Source organism: Oncorhynchus gorbuscha, linkage group LG07 (genome assembly GCF_021184085.1).
Source record: "Oncorhynchus gorbuscha isolate QuinsamMale2020 ecotype Even-year linkage group LG07, OgorEven_v1.0, whole genome shotgun sequence".
Classification (NCBI taxonomy): Eukaryota; Metazoa; Chordata; class Actinopteri; order Salmoniformes; family Salmonidae; genus Oncorhynchus; species Oncorhynchus gorbuscha.
In genome coordinates this window covers 41480315-41505745 of record NC_060179.1, presented here as the reverse complement: position 1 = coordinate 41505745, position 25431 = coordinate 41480315, and the positions used below count along the sequence as shown (strand labels likewise).

The 25431-nt window shown below is 43.0% G+C and overlaps 1 protein-coding gene across 4 annotated transcripts in view; it reads left to right on the top strand.

Moving 5' to 3' along the window:
- The window catches only part of LOC124039863 (rho GTPase-activating protein 44-like), a 117410-nt gene that overhangs the window by 77465 nt on the left and 14514 nt on the right, over positions 1 to 25431 (top strand). For all 4 annotated transcript variants that reach the window (XM_046356347.1, XM_046356350.1, XM_046356348.1 and 1 more), the window contains exons 2-11: positions 18482 to 18521; positions 19880 to 19999; positions 20092 to 20168; positions 20581 to 20692; positions 20894 to 20970; positions 21806 to 21917; positions 22029 to 22097; positions 22336 to 22417; positions 22913 to 23040; positions 23135 to 23246. In XM_046356347.1, the coding sequence (XP_046212303.1) occupies positions 18482 to 18521; positions 19880 to 19999; positions 20092 to 20168; positions 20581 to 20692; positions 20894 to 20970; positions 21806 to 21917; positions 22029 to 22097; positions 22336 to 22417; positions 22913 to 23040; positions 23135 to 23246 (929 nt within the window). The remainder of the gene's footprint in view (positions 1 to 18481; positions 18522 to 19879; positions 20000 to 20091; positions 20169 to 20580; positions 20693 to 20893; positions 20971 to 21805; positions 21918 to 22028; positions 22098 to 22335; positions 22418 to 22912; positions 23041 to 23134; positions 23247 to 25431) is intronic.

Here is a 25431-nt window from a genome sequence, read left to right as displayed (position 1 = left end):
CAGCCTCAGAGTCCTGAGGTAAGATCCCAGCCAGAACCGTGCGAGGGCCTGTGTCTTGTTATTGACCGGGGAGGTGGCCAGAGTCAGATGTAACGCTGTGTAGCGGCTGCCCAGGAACAAGTAGAGGTCAGGCAAACCTTTCCCCCCCTTGGACCTGGGCCTCTTGACCACCTCCCTCCTCAGCCTCTCCCACTTGCCTCCCCACAGAAAGTAGAACAGCATCCGCTCCAGGGCTAAAATACTCCTTCGGGGGGGGGGATAAAAACAGAACTGATTAATAAAAGCACAGGTAAAATCACAGCTTTTATGATTAAAACCTTGCCCTCAAAAGTCAGCTGTCGTAGTCCCCAAAAACCCAGTCTCTGTCTTACTGTCCCCAGGATCCCACTCCAGTTCCCACTCCCTCCTCCCTCCTGGTCAAACTTTACCCCCAGTACCCTTATGTCCGTCAGTTTAACTGTCAAAGGTAGTCTGGTCAAGTCTGGGTCTGCCCACGGTCCGAAGAATTGGGCCTCTGTCTTGTCTCTGTTCAGTCTCGCCCCAGAGGCTCGTCCGTACCAGTCAGTCCTGTCCAGAGTCCTGTCGACGGATAAAAGGTCAGTGCATAAAATGTTGACGTCGTCCATGTAAAATACGCACTTGGCGGTCATCCCCCCACTCCCGGGATACCCACCCCACTGATCCGTTGGTCCCTTCTCAAGACCTGTGCCAGTGGTTCAATGCAGGCCACGAACAGAAGAGGAGATAAAGGACAGCCCTGACGGACGCCGCAGTGTACTCCCACTGCTTTTGATAAATGCCCGTTTACAAGAATTTTGCTGGTGATGTCCCCGTACAGCAGTCCCACCCAAGCTAAGAACCTGTCCGGGAAACCCATTTTTTGCAGTACCTTAAAGAGGTACTGGTGCGAGACCCGATCAAAGGCTTTTTCAAAATCTAAATTTAGGACTACAAGCCGCATATTTCTGTCTCTCGCATAACAGATGGCATCTCGGATCAGTATCAGGCTGTCCGTGATCTTCCTTCCGGGCACGGCACAGGTTTGGTCCGGGTGGATCACCTCCCCTAAAACAGAAGACATTCTGAGTGTTAAAACTTTGGTAAAAAGTTTACAATCAAAATTTAAAAGGGTAATCGGTCTCCAGTTTTTCAAGTCAGTCCTGTCGTTTTTCTTGTATAAAAGAGTCACGATCCCCACTCTAAAACTGTCGGGTAGTCTGTCGAGGTGTTCGAAGTCGGTAAAAACAGTCAGAAGTTCGTCGGCTAAAACATCCCAAAAGGTCAGATAAAACTCCAAAGGGAGGCCGTCCTCCCCCGGTGATTTACCCCTCTTAAAACGTTTCAGTCCTTGGTCGATTTCTGTCCTCGTCAGGTCTTTTTTCAGGTCGTCCGTGTTGGGTAAGGTCTTGTCAAGATACGTTAAAAGGTCCCCCATTGTTCCCTCGCACACATCTTTTTCCCCAAACAGTTCCCCATAAAAGTCCTCGACCACTTCCTTTATTCCCTCTGTGTCTGTTTTTAAAACCCCGTCCTTGTTTTTCAATCCTGTCATTGTCCTACCCTGGCTAACTATTTTCTTAAAAAAGTACCTAGTGCACTTCTCCCCCTCTTCTAATTCCCTTTCCTTACTTCTTAAAATAACCCCCTTACTTCTCTGTTCTGCTAAAAGTACCATAGATAGATGCTCTGCTTTATAAGGTTTTAAATAGGTTATGCTAGCTAATATTAGCTATTGTCGACTAAGTTATCTAGCTAGGTTAGCCAGCTACTGTCATGGTAGCTAGGTTAAAAAACATTCACATGTAAACATGCAGTGGGTGGGCTATTTTGAAAATATGATTATATGCACAATTAATTATGAGAATATTTATTTGTAGATTACACTTTTAATGGTTTGGCATTATAAGTAGTGTGAAAATATATTGACATTTTCATGGATAACATTAGCATAATGAAGAGTGAAAGAGATAGAGGAGGAAAGGTAAAGATATGATTACAGAGCCTGCCAATTTAGATTTTTTTTGTTGATAAAATACAAAAATGAGGCAAACAATGGAAACTGTTAACCAAAGTATTTAATCTAATAGTGTCCTATTTATTATTAAAGATTGGAGAAGGAGAAAAAAAATAAGGGAGTAAAAAGAGTGAAGCGAGGAGAGTGGAAGAGTGAGGTGGAAAGGTAAAGAGAAGGAAAGGAAGAAAGAGCAGGAAGATGAGTGGAGAAAGATTGGAGGAGAAGAAAAAGTTAAGAGAGTAAGAAGAGTGACACAAGGAGAGTGAAGAAGAGCAGAGAGAGGAGGTACAATGGCTCTTTCCAAGAAACGGAAATGCCATTTTAATGACAAAGTGATGAGAGAATTTCCATTTATACGCTCAGGTCAAGACTATAGAATGGTTAACTGCACCCTTTGTAATTCCTCTTTTTTCAATTGGCAGTGGGGGAAGAACGGCAGTGGTAGAACATCAACAGACAAAAAAGCATAAAGCCTCTCTGATTGACCGTGTTGGTATGGCCTCTGTCACCACATTCTTCAAGAAGGTAGAGCCTTCCCAAGAAGAATATGATTTAGGTGTGCAGTCTTTGTATACCACACTATGCGACACAATCATAGTTACAGATCTGTGGACTGCACAGCTTTACATGTGCTAGGACACACTGTGAAGCCATAGTGTCATGTTCTGTCATAGATTGTCATGTCTTGTCCCTGTGCTTCCTCTTCTATTCGTTTCCCCCTGCTGGTCTTATTAGGTTCTTTCCCTCTTTCTATCCCTCTCTCTCCCCCTCCCTCTCTCTCTCTCTCATTCCGTTCCTGCTCCCAGCTGTTCCTCATTCTCCTAACTACCTCATTTACTCTTTCACACCTGTTCCCTATTTTGCCCTCTGATTAAGTCCCTATTTCTCTCTCTGTTTTCGCTTCTGTCCTTGTCGGATCCTTGTTTGCTGTACTGTGTCCTTGTTCCGTCCTGTCGTGTTTTTGCCTTCTTCAGATGCTGCGTGTGAGCAGGTGTCTATATCAGCTACGGCCTGCGCCTTCCCGAAGCGACCTGCAGTCTGTGGTCGCATCTCCTGTTGTTCCCCTCTACTGACTAGAGGGTTTCAGTTTTCCTGTTTGGACTTTACCTGTGATAGTATCCAGGATTATCGTTTTTGTTAAAGACTGGAATAAACTCTGTTTCTGTTAAGTCGCTTTTGGGTCCTCATTCACCTGCATAACACATAGTGAGTAACGTGTTAGCACCATGGGAAACTACTTTGGTAACACAGGACCAAGACCAGGTTGAATTTGTGTCCCTGTCCATTGATGCGTCCAATCATGGACATTTAAAGCTGCTGCCAGTAGTAGTCAGATATTGTAAGATACAGTATATGGTGTCAACACATCTGTGGAAACAATACTGCATGAATTTGTTGAATTGAAAGGAGAAACAGCAGAGGAGATTGTAGCTGAGGTCCTGGTGGTCATCCAAAAATGTAACCTGCAAAACAAAGTCATGACATTCTCTGCCGAAAACACAAATACCAACTTTGGAGGACTGAATATGCTGGGGGGGGGGGTCAATGTCCATACCAAAGTTAAAAATGCTCTGCAGCGGGAGGTGATTGGCTTAGGTTGTCCTGACCACATCATTCATAACACGGCCAGAACAGCTTTGGATATGATTCCCCTTGATGTTGAGTACCTGCTCACAAAGATATTTTCATATTTTCACCGTCAGAATAGAAGACTGAAGAGCTTTTGTGAGTTTGTTGGCCAGAAGTACCATAACATTTTAGGACACAGCAATGTTTGCTGGCTGTCCATGCTCCCTGCTCTAGAAAGAGTGCTGAAAAGGTATGTGCCATTGAAATCCTTTGTTATTTCTGAAGATAAATGCCCTGTTGTCCTGTGAGCAATGTTCAAAGATCCACTGACTGAACTTTGGCTGGACTTTGTCCATGGAAACTTGACCATATTCAGTGACACGAGCAAGATGCTTGAATGCCAGGACCGCTGTGCTGTGGAATCAGCTGCAATTCTGAGAAACATTGAAGCAAAATTGACTGCAATTCTGAGAAACATTGAAGCAAAATTGACTGCAAGATGTGATGACAACTTCATTCCAGTTTTAGTCAGAGGACTTCTGAGAGAGCTAGAGGAAATGGAGCATTGTCTAAAGGGAGCTTTCTCAAAACATCCCAATCATTCTTCACTACGGCTGTGAACTACTTGCAAGCATGGGGAAAGCACACAGATAATCTAAAATATTTACATTGACTCCTTTTAAAAAGGCAACCTCTCTCTCTCTCTCTCTCTCTCATAAGGAATTCCAGCAGTGATGTCAGAAACTGCTGCAGTGTTCAGTGTTTGATGCTAGTCCCTGACTGCTGTAATGGAACCTATGCAGATCTAGCTGACTGACGCCCTGATGCAGCACTTTAATTGTACAGCATTCCATTTTTTTTAAACACCTGTAATTGCCAATTCCTGCAATCTAAGGCAAATGCCTTATATAATAACAAAAAGTTATATATAGTGCGGAAAGTATTCAGACTCCTTGACTTTTTTCACATTGTGTTACGTCATAAAATTTAGGGGGGGGGGAATCCTCCGCGGGTCGAGAATTTCAAGTTCCTTGGTGTCCACATCACCAACAAACTATCATGGTCCAAACACACCATGTGTAGTTCCAACCGTGAAGTGTGGAGGAGGCGGTGCGATGGTGTGGGGGTGCTTTGCTGGTGACACTGTCTGTGATTTATTTAGAATTCAAGGCACACTTAATCAGCATGGCTACCACAGCATTCTGCAGCGATATGCCATCCCATCTGGTTTGCGTTTAGTTGGACTATCATTTGTTTTCAACAGGACAATGACCCAACACACCTCCAGGCTGTGTAAGAGCTATTTGACCAAGAAGGAGAGTGATGTAGTGCTGCATCAAATGACCTGGCCTCCACAATCATCCGACCTCAACCCAATTGAGATGGTTTGGGATGAGTTGGCCCCCATAGTGAAGAAAAAGCAGCCAACAAGTGCTCAGCATATGTGGGAACTCCTTCAAGACTGTTGGAAAAGCATTCCAGGTGAGGCTGGTTGAGAGAATGCCAAGACTGTGCAAAGCTGTCATCCAAGCAAAGGGTGGCTACTTTGTAGAAAATAAAGAATAACCCCTGAAGGTGTGTCCAAATTCTTGACTGGTACTGCATATATCATTTTTTTTAAATTATTATAATTTTTATTGTGGCGCAACCAATCCACAAGGTGGCCCAGCTCCTCTCTTACATTCTTTAGCGAGAACCCTGGTATTAACTAACAGATAAAAAGGACTAGTACAAAAGCCTATATGGCCAAGACCGGAGTCATATAACCTGAGTTTACAAAACATTTAGGAACACTTTCCTAATATTGAGTTGCACCCCTTTTTTTTGTCCTCAGAACAGCCTCAATTCGTCTGGGCATGGACTCTACAAGTTGTTGACAGTGTTCCCCAGGGTGGCCCATGTTGACTCCAATGCTTTCCATTGGTGGATAATTCTTGATACACACAGGATACTGTTGTGTGTGAAAAACACAGCAGCGTTGCAGTTCTTGACACACTCAAACCAGTGCGCCTGATACCTACTACCATACCCCGTTCAAAGACGCTTAAATATTTAGTCTTGCCCATTCACCCTCTGACTGGCACACATACACAATCCATGTCTCAATTGTCTTAAGGCTTAAAAATCCTTCTTTAACGTGTCTCCTCCCCTACATCTACACTGATTGAAGTGGATTTAACAAGTGACATCACTAATGGATCATAGCTTTCACCTGGATTCACCTGGTCAGTCTGTCATTGAAAGATGTTTCGTATACTCAGTGTGTACAGGGCCAATGCAATTTCTGTCTGATCGCTCCGAGAGCGCTACTTTCTCCTCCGTAGCCGTTGCTAAGTGAAAATCAACACTGTTTATTTCGGATAGTTTTCAGATAGTTTTCAAAACTTATGATGATACCACGAGAAAGCAGATATGCAATTTGTTGACACCACAACACAGTACATACATGGATACACATATATCCATAATGACAATCAATAAAAATGTCTGTTAAATTCGCTGTGTTGTTTTGCTTGTTTTACAGCGGGACATTTCATAGTGAATTGTCGGAGGCTCTCTCGTATTGTTACATCACCAACATTTTGAGGATAAGGCGCTAACATGGTAGCCATTCTAAAACCTGGCCAAACTCTCTCTATGGCTCTAGTCAAGACTAGGCTGACTCTCTTTTTCTTTTTGATAAACTCTATAGTATACAGTCTTTATATTTGTACAACTGGAATAGTTCTATTAGTTACTGGCTACTTCCAAATGTAATCGAACCACCTTCTGTCTCCACCTGAAATGGTCAGAGCTGGCAGTCTCTGTAGCAAAAGTGTTGGTACTGTAACAATAATTGATGAAAAAGTAAATTGAGGTTTCCATAGAGAAGCCTACATGTTCCTCCCCAGCCTCAGCTGTGATCCCCATACTACACTAACTATAAGGGCCAAGTCCCCATAAAACCAACGTCAGCAAAATAGACACCCGATATTCTGCTTTCTCTACTCCATCCTGTCTCTATATTCCCTTCTCTCTCAGCCCTCTCTCTATTCTTTCTCCTTCCTTCCTCGTTCAACTCCACCTGGAACCACCTGACTGGTGTTTTTTTCAATGATGACCATCCTCTTTGCACATCTGTAGTGTGTGTGTGTGTGTGTGTGTGTGTGTGTGTGTGTGTGTGTGTGTGTGTGTGTGTGTGTGTGTGTGTGTGTGTGTGTGTGTGTGTGTGTGTGTGTGTGTGTGTGTGTGTGTGTGTGTGTGTGTGTGTGTGTGTGTGTTGGCTGGCTGGCTGGCTAAATATGTGCTAGGGAATGAAAAACATGTCTTCAGAGAGAACTAGAGCTCAGACGATAACAAAGCAGCAGCCATGTGGAATCTGTTGCTCTGAGGAGGCGATGTTGGATTTCTCAGCCTCTATCCCTCTGTGTCATGTATGTGTAGGCCATGTATGTGTACAGTAGTATTTCAAGTAGTTTTTGGCCTACAGATGGACATTTTGGCCCCGTTTTATTTTCTCTGTAAGTCTTTGTGTGCCTGTTGCATGATCCCACAGGGCTCACACTGGTTGAATCAACGTTGTTTCAGTGTAATTTATCAACATATTGTGATGTGGAATCAACTTGGAAAATACATAGGATTTTTTTTAGAGTCATCAACCAGTACTGTTTTCATCTAATTTCAAGCAGCATTGTAAACATTGAAATTAGGGGTAAAACTTCAACTTATATACTGTACATTGACTTGACATGATTAACAGGTTGTTACATCAATCTAATTTCAAAATAATCATCAGAACTATGTATACATTAAAATTGCATTCGATAGTATACAGTGCCTTCAGAAAGTTCACACCCCTTGACTTTTTCCACATTTTATTGTGTTACAGCCCAAATGTAATATATATATATATTTTTGTCACTGGCCTACAACCAATCCTGCCTAATGTAAAAGTGAAATTATGTTTTTTGACATATTTACCAATTAATAAAAAATGAAAAGCTGAAATGTCTTGAGTCAACAAGTATTCAACCGCTATGTTATGGCAAGCCTAAATAAGCTCAGGAGTAAACATTTGCTTAACAAGTCACATAAAAAACTCAAAAAAAGAAACTTCCCTTTTTCAGGACCCTGTCTTTCAAAGATAATTCGTAAAAATCAAAATATCTTCACAGATCTTCATTTTAAAGGGTTTCCCAACACTGTTTCCCATGCTTGTTCAACGAACCATAAACAATTAATGAACATGCACCTGTGGAACGGTCATTAAGACACTAACAGCTTACAGACGGTAGGCAATTAAGGTCACAGTTATGAAAACTTAGGACACTAAAGAGGCCTTTCTACTGACTCTGAAAAACACCAAAATAAAGATGCCCAGGACCCCTGCTCATCTGCATGAATGTGCCTTAGGCATGCTGCAAGGAGGCATGAGGACACCTAAGACGGCACTACAGGGAAACAGGACGAAAAGCTGATCATCCTGGCAGTGGCAGACTACGTGTAACAACACCTGCACAGGATCGGTACATCCGAACATCACACCTGCAGGACAGGTACAGGATGGCAACAACAACTGCCCGAGTTACACCAGGAATGCACAATCCCTCCATCAGTGCTCAGACTGTCTGCAATAGGCGGAGAGAGGCTGGACTGAGGGCTTGGAGGCCTGTTGTAAGGCAGATCCTCACCAGACATCAAAGGCAACAACGTCGCCTATGGGCACAAACCCATCGTTACTGGACCAGGCAGGACTGGCAAAAAGTGCTCTTCACTGACGAGTCGCGGTTTTGTCTCACCGGGGGTGATGGTCGCATTCATGTTTATTGTCGAAGGAATGAGCGTTACACTGAGGCCTGTTCTCTGGAGTGGGATCGATTTGGAGGTGGAGGGTCGGTCATGGTCTGGAGCGGTGTGTCACAGCATCATCGGACTGAGCTTGTTGTCATTGCAGGCAATCTCAATGCTGTGCGTTACAGGGAAGACATCCTCCTCCCTCATGTGGTACCCTTCCTGTAGGCTCATCCTGACGTGACCCTCCAGCATGACAATGCCACCAGCCATACTGCTCGTTCTGTCCGTGATTTCCTGCAAGACAGGAATGTCAGTGTTCTGCCATGGCCAGCGAAGATCTCAATCCCACTGAGCACGCCTGGGACTTGTTGGATCGGAGGGTGAGGGCTAGGGCCATTCCCCCCAGAAATGACCGGGAACTTGCAGGTGCCTTGGTGGAAGAGTGGGGTAACATCTCACAGCAAGAACGGGCAATTCTGGTGCAGTCCACAAGGAGGAGATGCACTAAAGTACTTAATGCAGCTGGTGGCCACATCAGATACTGACACACCCCTTTGTTCAGGGACACATTATTCAATTTCTGTTAGTCACATGTCTGTGGAACTTGTTCAGTTTATGTCTCAGTTGTTGAATCTTGTTATGTTCACTATTTACACATGTTAAGTTTGCTGAAAATAAACGCAGTTGACAGTGAGAGGTCGTTTCTTTTTTTTGCTGAGTTTAGGTTCAATGGACTCACTCTTGCATGGACTCACATAATTGTTGAATGACTACCTCATCTCTGTACCCCACACATACAAATGTCAGTAAGGTCCATCAGTCGAGCAGTGAATTTCAAACACTGATTCAACCACAAAACCAGGGTTTTCCAATGCCTTGCAAAAAAAGGGCAGCTATTGGTAGAAGCAAACATTGAATATCCCTTTGAGCATAGTGAAGTTAGTAATTATACTTTGGATGGTGTATCAATACGCCCAGTCACAAAAATATAAAAGAGTCTTTCCTAACGCTGTTGCCAGAGAGGAAGGAAACCGCACAGGGATTTTACCGTGAGGCCAATGTTGACTTTAAAAAAGTTACAGGATTTAAAGGCTGTGATAGGAGAAAACTGAGGATGAGTCATCAACATCGTAGTTACTCCATAATACTAACCTAATTGACAGAGTGAAAAGAAGGAAGTCTGTATAGCAGGGGTGTGGAACTCATTCCACGGAGGGCCTAGTGCAGGATTTGTTTTTTTCTGAGCTAATAGTCGGTGGGCCAGAACATAATTAGTATATAATATAGCACAATGAATTGGCCTACACTACAAATTAAACATGTTTTTAACACATCTGATTAGTACATAATAAACTCAGTGACAATAACATAAAATGACCATGTCTCAATTATTATTTTTGTCTATTTCTATGTGCATTGATCGGTGGGGAAAAACAGGTCTACGTAGCTTACTGTAGCCTACACTATTGTTTTTAACATCAACATTCGTTCAGAACAATTAGCCTGATAGCAAGAGAAAATGTAGTATCAAAAGAAAGGTGGATAATGAAAATCAAAGTTTCAGGGAAGAATATACAGAGAGGTGTGTGTTCATCTTACCATCTTTTCCCAATGCCAAGCCAGTGTGTCTTATGACTCTAAGCATGGAACTTTCAAAGTGGACTTCCTGCCCCAGAGAGGCCAGACACAGAAACATTGAAGCGTTAGCTGCAAGCTACACACACAGTTTTTTGGCTGACAGATTCTGTCACTTAAACCGGTTAAATTTGCAGTTACAATGAAGAAGGAAAACAGTCGTGGACATGGTGAAAAACTTGAGGCCTTTACTAGGAAGCTTGAGTTGTTTGGTTTGGACTTGTCATCTGGAAGGCTACTGCACACTGAAGAACGACAGGCAGAGGGATCAGACAACTTCTCCACCAGATCTGAATACTACAGCATGCCCAAGGATATCATTCTGTTTGTACATGATCCTCTCACAGTCCACCCAGGTGAAGAATTATCCTCCCTTGCCAAGAAAACAATACCGTTGCTAGATTCGGCTGCAAATGGGTGTCTAGCAATGATCAGCAACCAATTTGACAGAGCTTGAAGAATTTTGAAAAGAATATTGGGCAAATGTTGCACAATCCAGGTGCGGAAAAAATAATATTTAATACATTTTGAATTCAGACTGTAACACAACAACATTTGGATACAGTGGAGGCTGCTGAGGGGACGACGGCTCATAATAATGGCTAGAATGGCGTTAATGGAATGGTATCAAACACATCAAAGATGTGGTTTCCATGTGGTTGGTAGCACTCCATGGACTCCATTCCAGCCATTATTATGAGCCGTCCTCCCACCAGCAACCTCCTTTTCAAAGAATATCTTTGAGTAAATATCCCACTCCTAGCTACTTTACTGAGGAAGAATGTACTTACTATGCCTGTGATACAGTATGTGGTTGTCCCACCTAGCTATCTTAAGATGAATGCACTAACTGTAAGTCTCTCTGGAAAAGAGCATCTGTTAAATTACTAAAATGTAAAATGTATGAATAATTTCTGAATGAACTGTATATACTGTAGCTTATATTATGAATAACATATACATGTATAAAAGACAATATCCAAAGGTAAAAGTTTATTATAAATATCATGAATTTTGCATCCTATTTATATGGGGAATGGTAACTACTGCTCAACTTCCAAAGGTCCAATCAACCATAGACAAATGATAGTATACCTAGCTTCACGTTGAAATGATGTCCTTCACATATCAGCTTGTGTAAGAGAAGTTAAGAGTTACTTTCAACTATTCAATGTTATTTAGGGGTCCTACGTAAATGAGTGTGGAAGCTGATCAATGTCTAAATGTGTTCACATGACACCTCAGCTGAAAACAAACACAGCTTGTTTCCAAAGTTAAGGAGGGGTACATAGAGGTAGGCATCTGGACGGTAGACTTGTTCTCATTGAAGTGTATTACCCCTAATACCCCAGTAGGAGTCACTGTTCAAGCAGGAATCATTGGACTGTGGCTTCACATTTTTTTAAATATACCTCTTATTTCAGGTTGATAGCATGGCGTTGAAACAATGACGTTGATTCAGACCATTTTCATATAAACATTGGAACAAGGTCAAATAAAATATATCTAATCAAATATGAAATTCAACATAATTTCAACCACCCAGTAAATATTGAATATAGGATGAAATTAGATTGATGTAAAAGCCTAGTCTGGTTAAGTTTAATTAAGTTTTACCCTAATTTCCATGTTTACCATGCTAGAAATGAGATGAAAACAGTACTGGATGGTGACTTTTTTCAAATCCAATGTTCTTTCCATGTTGATTCCAGAGAGGGGCACATCTGTCAGGATAACTCAACTCCTATTTCTCTTATGCAGTGGTTCGCCTGTAGACTGAAAGGACTCTACCTGACACCAAATTATTCAAAGTGTCCTCTTATGTGGACAGCCGAAGAACCCTTTGAATAAACCTTTTTGGTTCCAGGTAGAGGATCAAATCAAATCAAATGTATTTGTCACATACACATGGTTAGCAGATGTTAATGTGAGTGTAGTGAAATGCTTGTGCTTCTAGTTCCGACAATGCAGTAATAACGAACGAGTAATCTAACTAACAATCCCAAAACTACTACCTTATACACACAAGTGTAAGGGATAAAGAATATGTACATAAAGATATATGAATGAGTGATTGTACAGAGCGGCATAGGCAAGATGCAGTAGATGGTATCGAGCACAGCATATACATATGAGATGAGTAATGTAGGGTATGTAAACAAAGTGGCATAGTTTAAAGTGGCTAGTGATACATGTATTATATACATATGCAGTAGATGATATAGAGTACAGTATATACGTATGAGATGAGTAATGTAGGGTATGTAAACATTATATTAAGTAGCATTGTTTAAAGTGGCTAGTGATATATTTTACATCAATTCCCATCAATTCCCATTATTAAAGTGGCTGGAGTTGAGTCAGTGTGTTGGCAGCAGCCACTCAATGTTAGTGGTGGCTGTTTAACATTCTGATGGCCTTGAGATAGAAGCTGTTTTTCAGTCTCTGTCCCAGCTTTGATGTACCTGGACTGACCTCGCCTTCTGGATGATAGCGGGGTGAACAGGCAGTGATTGTTGTCCATGATGATCTTTATGGCCTTCCTGTGACATCAGGTGGTGTAGGTGTCCTGGAGGACAGGTAGTTTGCCCCCGATGATGCGTTGTGCAGACCTCACTACCCTCTGGAGAGCCTTACGGTTGAGGGCGGAGCAGTTGCCCTACCAGGCGGTGATACAGCCCGACAGGATGCTCTCGATTGTGCATCAGTAGAAGTTTGTGAGTGCTTTTGGTTGCTGCGCCTTCTTCACGATGCTGTCTGTGTGAGTGGACCAATTCAGTTTGTCTGTGATGTGTACGCCGAGGAACTTAAAACTTACTACCCTCTCCACTACTGTCCCATCGATGTGGATAGGGGGGTGTTCCCTCTGCTGTTTCCTGAAGTCCACAATCTCCTTAGTTTTGTTGACGTTGAGTGTGAGGTTATTTTCCTGACACCACACTCAGAGGGCCCTCACCTCCTCCCTGTAGGCCGTCTCGTCATTGTTGGTGATCAAGCCTACCACTGTTGTGTTGTCCGCAAACTTGATGATTGAGTTGGAGGCGTGCATGGCCTCGCAGTCGTGGGTGAACAGAGAGTACAGGAGAGGGCTCAGAACGCACCCTTGTGGGGCCCCAGTGTTGAGGATCAGCGGGGTGGAGATGTTGTTACCTACCCTCACCACCTGGGGGCGGCCCGTCAGGAAGTCCAGTACCCAGTTGCACAGGGCGGGCTCGAGACCCAGGGTCTCGAGCTTGATGACGAGTTTGGAGGGTACTATGGTGTTAAATGCTGAGCTGTAGTCGATGAACAACATTCTCACATCTTTTCCAGATGGGTTAGGGCAGTGTACAGTGTGGTTGAGATTGCATCGTCTGGGCGGTAAGCAAATTGGAGTGGGTCTAGGGTGTCAGGTAGGGTGGAGGTGATATGGTCCTTGACTAGTCTCTCAAATCACTTAATGATGACGGAAGTGAGTGCTACGGGGCGGTAGTCGTTTAGCTCAGTTACCTTAGCTTTCTTGGGAACAGGAACAATGGTGGCCCTCTTGAAGCATGTGGGAACAGCAGACTGGGATAAGGATTGATTGAATATGTTCGTAAACACATCAGCCAGCTGGTCTGCGCATGCTCTGAGGGTCAAACTGATGTCATTTGGACATTTTGCACAGAAAATCTCCCATTCTTTCAGAGGTAGGCTATTAAATTTTCTCCCCGGTCCCTAGAAGTCTTGGCTCCGCAAAAGATGCAGAGATGACGGAGAAAACTTTTACCAATGTCAACTAGAGTGAAGCATCCATTCGATTTATGACATTACTCTGGTGAGCAAGGGTTCATTTAGTCTTCCAGGGAAACATCACGACAGAAGAGAAGCTGCATGTATCTAATTATAGACAAGTTGACTAACAAATAGCCTACCAAGATCTTGGAAATTCTGAGCAAACGTATCTAAATCAGGCCAAAATAAATCCTGCACCCCCTGTCAAAAAGTCGTTCCTCCGTCTGACTGTAGCCTACTGTGCATTTTCTATTCGAGTATTTAGAGCAGCCTCAGACCCTACCTGGAAAATGACTGTCAGTGTGTGTAACTGTGTGAGCAAAAGAGAGAGAGTTCCAATGTTGGCCGTCACAACAATTGACTTATTTGTAATGCACTCATTTGTATGAGGGAGTCATTAACTCACGGTTTAATTCATACGCTGGAGTAAATCTCATTCAAAGTCCCGTCCATCTAATGGCTCAGGGATTGAATCCAAGAATAGAGGGACCCCCCCAAATCCATATATATACCGTTCTGGTACCCACTGATATGCCCTCAGGTTTACATCCAAGAAGAAGTACAGAAATGATTGATGATTGTTTATAAATGGAGTTACATTGAAACTGTACTATAATGTACTCTTCACGCACACGCACCCACTCACCCCACCCCTACACACCTTCACCCACTAACACACAGCTTTATTTGCTAAGTGTTGAAGTGTGTACTGCAGAAGACCTAAGCAGAAGACATAGGGAGCTACACGCTGCTAAAACAAGTCATTGTTTTACAAGTCACAAGTAAGTCTCAAGTCTTAACACTCAAGTCTCAAGTCAAGACCGTCAAGTATCAAGTCAGAGTTTCGAGTCCTAATCAAATCATAATGTGCTTTTCACCAAATGTAATACAATTTCATATTTTTATATTGTTAGTATATTACATTTATGCAAATCATGAATGCTTTAAAAAATATCTATATATTTATTACTTTCCAAATAAATGTTATATTTCCATGAAAATACATGGGTAGCCATGAGAAAGACCCCCCCCCAATAGTGATCGACTATCGAGGATCGCTATGGGGCGCACTGTGTGTGTGTTTACAGTAGGCTAACATATGTCAATGGCTTTAGGAACAGCAGTGACATCAGGCAGGATTTAGGCTACCAACTGCCTAGCCAGATGTAACTCAATCTTGGGTCCAATGATCACGTTCCCGCATTGACTGACTGTGTGGAGGCTCATTAATTTAATGTTACGTTAGCCTACATGCTACACTGGTAAAGTTATAAATTATATAGCTGTCGGCTATATTAGCCACGACTTACCATTCTTTGTGCAGCTTCAAATGTTGAACAAAGTTGGAAATTGTTGCGCCTTTGCAAGTTGCAATCTGTCTTCTGTTGATACAGCATCGTCTTTATATCCGAAAATAATAATTTGGGGTAATGTCTTTCCAAGGGCTCCATCTGAATTCACCCACCGACGTTCCTCTGCACTGACACTTTCTCTCAGCTGGCACAATTTGATTGGCTGCTGTTCGATTCATACTGTAATCCGTTTAAAAAAGAGTTGATGCGCTGCACACTTTTTTAAATGACATAATGTTTAATATTTGGGCTTGGTGAGGGTATCTGGTGAGGGTATCAAGTAAGGTTAAGTCAAAAGGCTCAAGTCCAAGTCAAGTCATGAGTCATTGGTGTTAAAGTCGAGTTGCAAGTCATCATATTTGTGACTCGAGTCTGACTCGAGTCCAAGCTATGTGACTCGAGTCCACACCTCTGCTCTTAGCACAGAAAGGCTGTTGTAGATGGAATAAAGACCAAGTCTCTGCTCCAGCCTCTCCTGTTATTCATCACCTAGATCAGTGTTTCCAAAATCCAGTCCTCAAGTACCCCCAACAGTACGCATTGTTGTTTTAGCCCCGGACAAGCACATCTGATTCAACTTGTCAACTAATCATCAAGCCCTCAATTAGTTCAATCAGGTGAGTTTGTCTGAGGCTACAACAAAAATGTGTGCTGTTGGGGCTACTCGAGAACTGGAGTTGGGAAACACTGATCAAGATCAATACCCAGGGCCTGGCGAGCTAAGAATAGAAACAGCCTAAGTTATAGAACCGCTGCCATAGGAGTTGAACAATATAAATGGGCACTGGCTAGGAGCCTGAGCAGTAGTCCCATCCATCAGATCTAGATCTATGCTTGGCCCCTCATCACCCTCATTGTGAGTTGCAGCTGATCCCTCTGCAGAAATACAAGGCCATTCTGTTTTTCTCTGCCTGTTCTCTCCTATTATGTTCTATTCCTGTCAGGGCACGGATACAGTGAGCCAGAGAGAGGAGCTGTTAGAGGGGGTGGAAGTGAGGGAATAGGTGAGAGAGTGAAAGGAACTGACAGTCAGGTCTCATTCCTGTCCCCCCCCTTCCTTCTGACTCTCTCGCTCTATCTTTCCCAATCTCTGTCTCGTTTCTGTCATTGCCCGAAACCAGTCAGTGTGCTCATGTTTCCTTGTGGAAGAAAAGGCTGCAGGTATCTAGGAGCAGGGCTTCACGCAGGAAATGCAATTCTCAGTAAGTTTCTATAGCCACTGACATTCAAGGGTTAGGATGGAGTGCTTTCTCAATTGCTTGTTGGAGAAGGTAGGGGTTGATAGTGACATAGTTAACATGATCTGTGTGGTTTGGAGTGAACTAGAGTTAACTGTGATTTTGTATTAGTTAGCCTTTGCGCGAATTATATCTGTGAGACCAATACATCACTTGTATTGATAGTAATAAAAATGTATTTGTAAAGTGCGTACATTACACATAATGTATACACTGTGTCCATTTTGGGCAAATAATACCTCAGTGCTTTACCCTAACTGCCATGTTACTAGTGTTTACTTTCACATTAAGTACGACTCTGCTGTTAAACCGTTTTGGACAAGAGTAGGCAGGGGTCAAGCTCCTATCTCCATCCATTCTATTGTTTTTTGAGTCTCTCCCTTTTCACACATGTATTTGGGTTTCCGTGTCCAAACCCATGCAGCGTGATAAATGCAAAATATTTGGTCATGTGTCAAGTGGATGTAGATGGGAGGGGTATTATATGCCAGCTGAGCCTAAATGCTGCAATTGTGGTGGTGAACAAGCACCCGAATCTCTGGAGTGTCCTGTTAGGGTGAAGGAGACGGAGGTGGTAAGAATAAGGGGTGTCCAGTATGTCTCCTATACGGAGGTGGTGAGAAGAGTGGCAGAAAGGAGTGAAGTTGAAAAAGAATGGCAGTAGGGCGTATAGACACCAGATGATATTCCTTGTCAATAGAGGGATCCTGACATTTTGCATGTAAAGAAGGCGGACTTTGTAGTGTTTACTGTATTGGTTATCAACTGCACAGCACAAACGGAGAATCAGCACAAACAAGGAATCCTGTCGATGAATGTGTCATGTTTTGTCATATATTGTCATGTCTTGTCCCTGTGCTTTCTCTTCTATTCGTTTCCCCCTGCTGGTCTTATTAGGTTCTTTCCCTCTCTCTATCCCTCTCTCTCTCTATCGTTCCGTTCCTGCTCCCAGCTGTTCCTCATTCGTCCTAACTACCTCGTTTACTCTTTCACACCTGTCCCCTATTTTGCCCTCTGATTAAGTCCCTATTTCTCTCTCTGTTTCTGCTTCTGTCCTTGTCGGATCCTTGTTTGATGTTTGCTGTTCGCCTGTGTACTTGTTCCGTCCTGTCGTGTTTTTGCCTTCATCAGATGCTGCGTGTGAGCAGGTGTCTCTATCAGCGACGGCCTGCGCCTACCCGAAGCGACCTGCAGGCTGTGGCCGCTTCTCCTGTTATTCCCCTCTACAGACTAGAGGATTTCTGTTATTCCCCGTTTGGACATTTCCTGTTAAGAACTCAGGATTAGTCGTTTTCTGTTTGGACTGGAATAAACTCTGTTTCTGTTAAGTCGCTTTTGGGTCCTCATTCACCTGCATAACAGAATGCCCTGTCCTCACAGGCATCTTAGCCTGTTCAGGAATGTAATTTGAACTCTGAGTGACTGAAGGAGTGGGATGGTTTTCACATTTGTTTTGTATGATATCCCCCCCCTGGAAATGAATATTTTTTGTTTCAATACCTCGTACAGTAATACACCAATAGCTGTAGTCTGTCATAAAACCTTAAAGAAGAAGACATATGCAGAGTTTATGTCGTTGCGGTGAACATTCCTGGTGAACATTCCTGGTATATGGTTAGCTCAGCGCATGAAAATGAAAATGCCATATGTTTGTGATTTTTATTTTATTTATTACTCTACCTTCAGTGGGTTATTTTGTTTATAAGTAACTGACAAAATGGCAACGTAGCTAAAGTAAACAAAGGAACTATGTTTTGTGGTACAGTATTGAGCAATATTCTGTGACCGTGAGTGATGAGGGAGTGGGTGACGTAATATGTCAGACTTCTATTCACTACACACCATAAATGTCCCAAATGGAGCTTGGCCTAGTTTGTTCTATAAGGCTACCAAATGGCTGCTACTCAGAAGAATGTTACATTTTTTTATTTAGCACACTGTCTAGTAAAGTTATCCTTCCTGTTATATGGTCAGGTCAAGGGATTATCAGGGAAATTAATTATCCAAATTAAAATGCTCTCTAATTACGTTGATTCATCGGTACGTGCATACATTTACCAATTCCCATGATAACTTGTAATATAATGTCTACCCAAATTCCCCATTCCACCCTAATCGTCTCTGTTTCTTCATCTACATTGCAGAGCTGAAAAAACAGAAGTATTAGGCGAAGACCTTCTACAAGTAAGAAATTAGTAAAAATGTAATTTTGTGTGTGTGCATTTATGTGTGTGTTTGTGTGCTTATAAAGGCCTAATATACAGTACCTGTCAAAAGTTTGGACACCTACTCATTCAATGGTTTTTCTTTATTTGTACTATTTTCTACATTGTAGAATAATAGTGAAGACATCAAAACTATGACATAACACATATGGAATCATGTAGTAACCAAAAAATTGTTAAACAAATGTTATATTTATATATTTTATATTTGAGATTCTTCAAAGTAGCCACCCTTTGCCTTGGTGACAGCTTTGCACAGTCTTTGCATTCTCTAAACAAACTTCACCTGGAATGCTTTTCCAACGGTCTTGAAGGAGTTCCCACATATGCTGAGCACTTGTTGGCTGCTTTTCCTTCACTCTGCCGTCCAACTCATCCCAAACCATCTCAATTGGGTTGAGGTTGGGTGATTGTGGAGGCAGATCATCTGATGCAGCACTCCATCACTCTCCTTCTTGGTCAAATAGCGGAGATCATCGCATCACCTACTCTGCGTCTCTACAACGTAGAAATAGTAAAAATAAAGACAAGTCTTGAATTAGTAGGTTTGTCCAAACATTTGCTGATACTGTAGGTCTAGGACGTGTGTGTGTGTGTCTGTGTGTGTGTGTGTCTGTGTGTCTGTGTGTCTGTGTCTGTGTCTCTGTGTCTCTGTGTGTCTGTGTGTTTGTGTGTCTGCGTGCCTGTGTGTGTGTGTCTGTGTGTGTGAACTGCAAGTAGGTCATACCTCTATCCTGAATGTGAAACTCTATCCCTAAGAGTATACTATGTGTGAAATGAGTGTCGAATTCCCCAAGGCAAAATTCATCAGCAATGGGAGACAAAGTCTGAACATCCCCTCTGATTTACTGAGGGAGCCTGGTTGCCGTCTCTGTTCAGCTATTTCATTCTAGTTCTTGCCACTCCTGTCATTTGGCAAACGGCAGGATTGGAATGTTATGTTAGCTAAAAAGGCTGGTGCCCAGACTAGGCTACTGGCTATAATTGCTACAGATAAATGAAGTTGTCAAGGGATGTGACATCGGTTCCACTGGATGGATTTCGGATGAGTGTAGCTGTGTAGGGAACACTTAAGTCTCAAAGAGCACACTTACTTGGCACACTTCAGATTACCTGTGTGTGTGTGTGTGTGTGTGTGTGTGTGTGTGTGTGTGTGTGTGTGTGTGTGTGTGTGTGTGTGTGTGTGTGTGTGTGTGTGTGTGTGTGTGTGTGTGTGTGTGTGTGTGTGTGTGTGTGTGTGTGTGTGTGTGTGTGTGTGTGTGTGTCTGTAGAGAGATGCCCAGCTTACTGAGCCCTGTCCTACTGTCTGTCCATCAGGTGGAGAAGCGGCTGGAGCTGGTCAAGCAGGTGTCCCACAGCACCCACAAGAAGCTGACCGCCTGTCTGCAGGGCCAACAGGGGGTGGATGTGGAGAAGAGATCTGTCAGATCGCCCTCGGTGAGTCTGCCTGTATTTTTCCTTCTTGTAATGCTGACATTGATATGACAGTAGAGTGTGGTACATGTTCTCCTGTTCTATTTTCTGTGTAGAAAAAGCTACCCCTCACAACACTAGCACAATGTCTGGTGGAGGGAGCAGCAGTGTTGGGCGACGACTCGCTACTGGGGTGAGTGCACACACAAACAGACACAAATACACTAACACACATACATTAATCTCCTTAATTACAGAATGATCATCTGCCACATCCGTCATGGGATTTTTTAAAGTGTGCTGACATGGAAAACGTGGAAGTGTCACCCAGTGAACCAGGCCCGATTCATGATCATGACACATGATCAACAGCAGAGCGATTATTACGGTCATTGCTAGTGAAGACTGTGCTCTTTATTGTATTGCATCAGCAAATTTTAACAGCATATAACACTTTTATCCATTATTGTGAAGGTGTGGACTTTGCCATAGTGATAGCACATACAATAATACCACACAATTTCTAGTGAAATGAGGTCTGGTCTCGTTTTGTGTTCTAATTGGCTATGTGCTATTTTCTCTGGCCTCTCATTGGCCGGTTGCAGGAAGATGCTGAAGCTGTGTGGTGAGACACAGGAGAAGATGGCTCTGGAGCTCATCCTGTTTGAGTTCACCATTGAGAGAGACGTGGTGGAACCTTTATACGAACTGGCAGAGGTACTTACTGTAGACCATAACAACCATCATCTGTACCATGGTCATGAACGTCACCACTGCAAATGTATCTCACCTACAAAGCTACACAAGCTGTGAGAACATGATTCCTATGACAATTGCCCGTGTGTCTCTATCCAATCTCTCACACTACAGAACAAATCAGAGTAAAGTGTCTTTGTTTTATGATGTGATTTCACTCAGGTGGAAATTCCCAACATCCAGAAACAAAGGAAACATTTAGCAAAACTGGTTTTGGACATGGACTCGGCACGCACAAGGTACGAGCTGCTGACTGACAGTGTGTGTGGGTGTCTGTGTCAGTATGTGTGTGAGAGGTGAACGGGCCTCTTTGCAGCGTTCCACATGAACGTCACTGTTTGATCGCCCATATTTTACAGTGAGGATCTAGGCGTGGCCACATTCTCCACCCCTCAAATACTCACCTCATCATACCCCTTCACCTTATTAATATACACCTCACATTGGCTCTCCACCTCACCTTGGCTCTCCTCCTCACCTTGGCTCTCCATGGATCTTCTTTCCTTTACCAGGATTTCCTTTTACAGTCATGCTTCCAGCATAACTCAGTATCTCTCCAATGCCCTTCCCGTATTCAGGACTGTGGCTCAGGGATAGACTGCAACCACAGCCTCTACCTCTGTGCTGAGTCTGACCCATACATATTACACACACATTAGGGGCCAAGACATTGGGGAAATGTAATGCATTTTCCTCACAGAGCTCCTGCAGTTTCTTCTGCTGACCCAAATGTGTGTAACGTTTTTTCCCCATCACCCTGCTGTGTGCATTGAGCTCCCCTGGCAGCAGTGGACATTATCTCTGCTCTGTGACTCAAACCTTTCAGACACATACAAATAAATCAGAGAGAGAGGGGGAGAGATACTATGGACAAGTGGGTAGGATAGAGAGGAGAGAGAGGAAGGCAGACAGAAGGACAGGCAGGCAGACAGATAGACAGACACAGACACAGACAGACTGGGAAGTGAACAAGTGCACACTTAGGGCATAACAATAGAGAATTGGGAAGCAGCAGATGTCTATATGTTTGCATAGGATGTGTAACCCCCCCTCTTTCTTCCCTCCACCCCTCAGGTTCCACCAGTCCTCCAAGTCTGGTATGTCCAGCAACGTGCAGCCAGGGGCCAAGGGCGAGCACCTCAGGGAAGAGATGGAAGAGGCAGCCAATCGAATGGAGATCTGTCGAGTCAGTCTACATCTCCTTTTCCTCGCTCTCGTTCTCTTTCTAACGCTCCTCAATATGTTTTCTCTGAAATTGCTGTTTATTTTCTGAAGTTATCCTTTTGTATTTTTCCAGGATCAATTATCAGCAGACATGTACAATTTTGTGGCCAAAGAAATTGACTATGCAAGCTACTTTCAGACAGTAAGGACTGAACGGTCTCTTTCTAATAGCACTCACTATGTCTTCACTGAGGTACAAACAGGGACATAGAAAATACACTAATCTCTCTCTCTCTCTCTCTCTCTCTCTCTCTCTCTCTCTCTCTCTCTCTCTCTCTCTCTCTCTCTCTCTCTCTCTCTCTCTCTCTCTCTCTCTCTCTCTCTCTCTCTCTCTCTCTCTCTCTCTCTCTCTCTCTCTCTCTCTCTCTCTCTCTCTGTAGTTGATAGAGGTGCAGGCAGAGTACCACAGGAAGTCGTTAGAGCTCCTTCAGAATATTCTGCCTCAGATCAAAGCCCACCAGGGTGAGTCTGTCTGCCCAGTGCCCACCCGGCCCTCACTCATTATTACACACACATTATGCCATCTCTGTCCTCATTCAACCCTGCAGTAGGAGCACTGGTGCACATCCTCTCTATTCATCATGGTTGGTCAATTCCATTTAAATTTAGTCAGTTCTGGAGATGAATAGAAATTAAATTTGTGAATTTAAATTTGAAAAGGGCCATTTAGTTTTTTTTAATGAAGACGTTTCAATTCATGAATGGAATTTCAATTAACTCACTGAATTTCTGTAGTTTAAATACAACTGAACCCAACCCTGATATTCACACAATGCACCCATATCTGTGCAGTATGCTTTTCGTTAACTTTTTATGTATAATTTAAAGTCAATAGGGACTGCTCAGAAGCTATATATATATATATATATATATATATATATATATATGAGGCAACCTTAATAATAATCCGATTAACCTGCTGTGTAACCTTGGTGCTGTGTGTGTTGGGGTTGACAGAGACCTGGGTGGAGAAGCCGTGCTATGGGAAACCCTTAGAGGAGCACCTTGCCCTCAGTGGGCGGGACATTGCCTTCCCCGTCGAAGCCTGTGTCACCATGCTGCTGGAGTGTGGCATGCAGGAAGAGGTCAGTGTGTATTCCACACTATCAGTATGTCTTCCCATTACCAAGTGACAACATACTGATTAGCCTAATCTCCTGTGTCCCTGTCCCATTCCAGGGCCTGTTCAGAGTAGCGCCCTCGGCCTCCAAACTGAAGAAGCTCAAGGCGTCTCTAGACTGTGGGGTGATGGACGTGCAGGAGTACTCTGCAGACCCTCACGCCATCGCAGGTGAGTTGGCAACCCAACACCCCCAAATACCTCACTTCATTTCACTCTGCACTGTATTATCATGGCAGCTGACATTGTCACGGAGATCGTTCCGAATCCTGCCCCTAGTCCGTTCGGGTTATCAAGGGCTCCCTGTCAACCTAAGAACTTCAACTTAGGTCTTGTCTTATACACAGCCTTCTTATGATCCTGGCTGTGTGAGTACCTGTGAATACACAGACCCTGAGTTAGCCTTGAAAAGAACTCTCTGAATCCTTTTCCATGTTCATTTCTATTGATTCCATGTCAACCAGGTTGATACACAGAACCAGCACCAAAAGGAAAGCCCATTTGCAACCCTCTCCTGAGGGGAGAGTAGTACCAAGGCGGATTCATGTCCCACGTCACCCAGTTTAAACACAGCAGAATCAAGTCAACAGCATAGTGCTTTCTAACAAAGTGAATAACATTTTGTAAATGTTTTATTGTCACATACACCGGATAGGTGCAGTGACATCTATTGTTTTACAGGGTCAGCAATAGTAAAGATGCTCCCTGGAGGGATTCAAACTGCTTTGCATTTAATGTGTTTATCGAGTGCAGATAGACACACACTGCCATGCCTACACATACAGTTGAAGTCGGAAGTTTTACATACACTTAGTCATTAAAACCTGTTTTTCAACCACTCCACAAATTTCCTGTTAACAAACTATAGTTTTGGCAAGTTGGTTAGGACATCTACTTTGTGCATGACACAAGTAATTTTTCCAACAATTGTTTACAGACAGATTATTTCACTTATAATTCACTGTATCACAATTCCAGTGGGTCTGAAGTTTATATACACTAAGTTGACTGTGCCTTTAAACAGCTTGGAAAATTCCAGAAAATGATGTCATGGCTTTAGAAGCTTCTGATTGCTCAAATGATGTCAATTAGCCTAATTGGAGGTGTACCTGTGGATGTATTTCAAGGCCTACCTTCAAACTCAGTGCCTCTTTGCTTGCCATCATGGGAAAATCAAAAGAAATCAGCCAAGACCTCAGAAAAAAATGGTAGACCTCCACAAGTCTGGTTCATCCTTGTGAGCAATTTCCAAACGCCTGAAGGTACCACGTTGATCTGTACAAAGAATAGTGTAAGTCGCTCTGGATAAGAGCGTCTGCTAAATGACTTAAATGTAATGTAATGTAATGCAAGTATAAACACCATGGGACCACGCAGCCGTCATACCGCTCAGGAAGGAGACTGTTCTGTCTCCTAGAGATGAACATACTTTGGTGTGAAAAGTGCAAATCAATCCCAGAACAATAGCAAAAGACCTTGAGACGATGCTGGAGGAAACAGGTTCAAAAGTATCTATATCCACAGTAAAACAAGTCCTATATCGACAAAACCTGAAAGGCCGCACTCAACAAGGAAAAAGCCACTGCTCCAAAACCGCCATAAAAAAAGCCAGACTACGGTTTGCAACTACACATGGGGACAACAATCATACTTTTTGGAGAAATGCCTTCTGGTCTGATGAAACAAAAATCAAACTGTTTGGCCATAATGACCATCGTTATGTTTGGAGGAAAAAGGGGGAGGCTTGCAAGCAGAGGAACACCATCCTAACTGTGAAGCATGGGGGTGGCAGCATCATGTTGTGGGGGTGCTTTGCTGCAGGAGGGACTGGTGCACTTCACAAAATAGATGGCATCATGAGGATGAAAAATGATGTGGCTATATTGAAGCAACATCTCAAGACATCATTCAGGAAGTTAAAGCTTGGTTGCAAATGGGTCTTCCAAATTGGACAATGATCCCAAGCATACTTCCAAAGTTGTGGCAAAATAGCTTAAGGACAACAAAGTCAAATCAAATCACATTTTATTTGTCACATACACATGGTTAGCAGATGTTAATGCGAGTGTAGCGAAATGCTTGTGCTTCTAGTTCCGACAATGCAGTGATAACCAACAAGTAATCTAACTAACAATAAGGGGATAAAGAATATGTACATAAGGATATATGAATGGTACAGGGCAGCATACAGTAGATGGTATCGAGTACAGTATATACATATGAGATGAGTATGTAGACAAAGTAAACAAAGTGACATAGTTAAAGTGGCTAGTGATACATGTATTACATAAGGATGCAGTCGATGATATAGAGTACAGTATATACTTATGCATATGAGATGAATAATGTAGGGTAA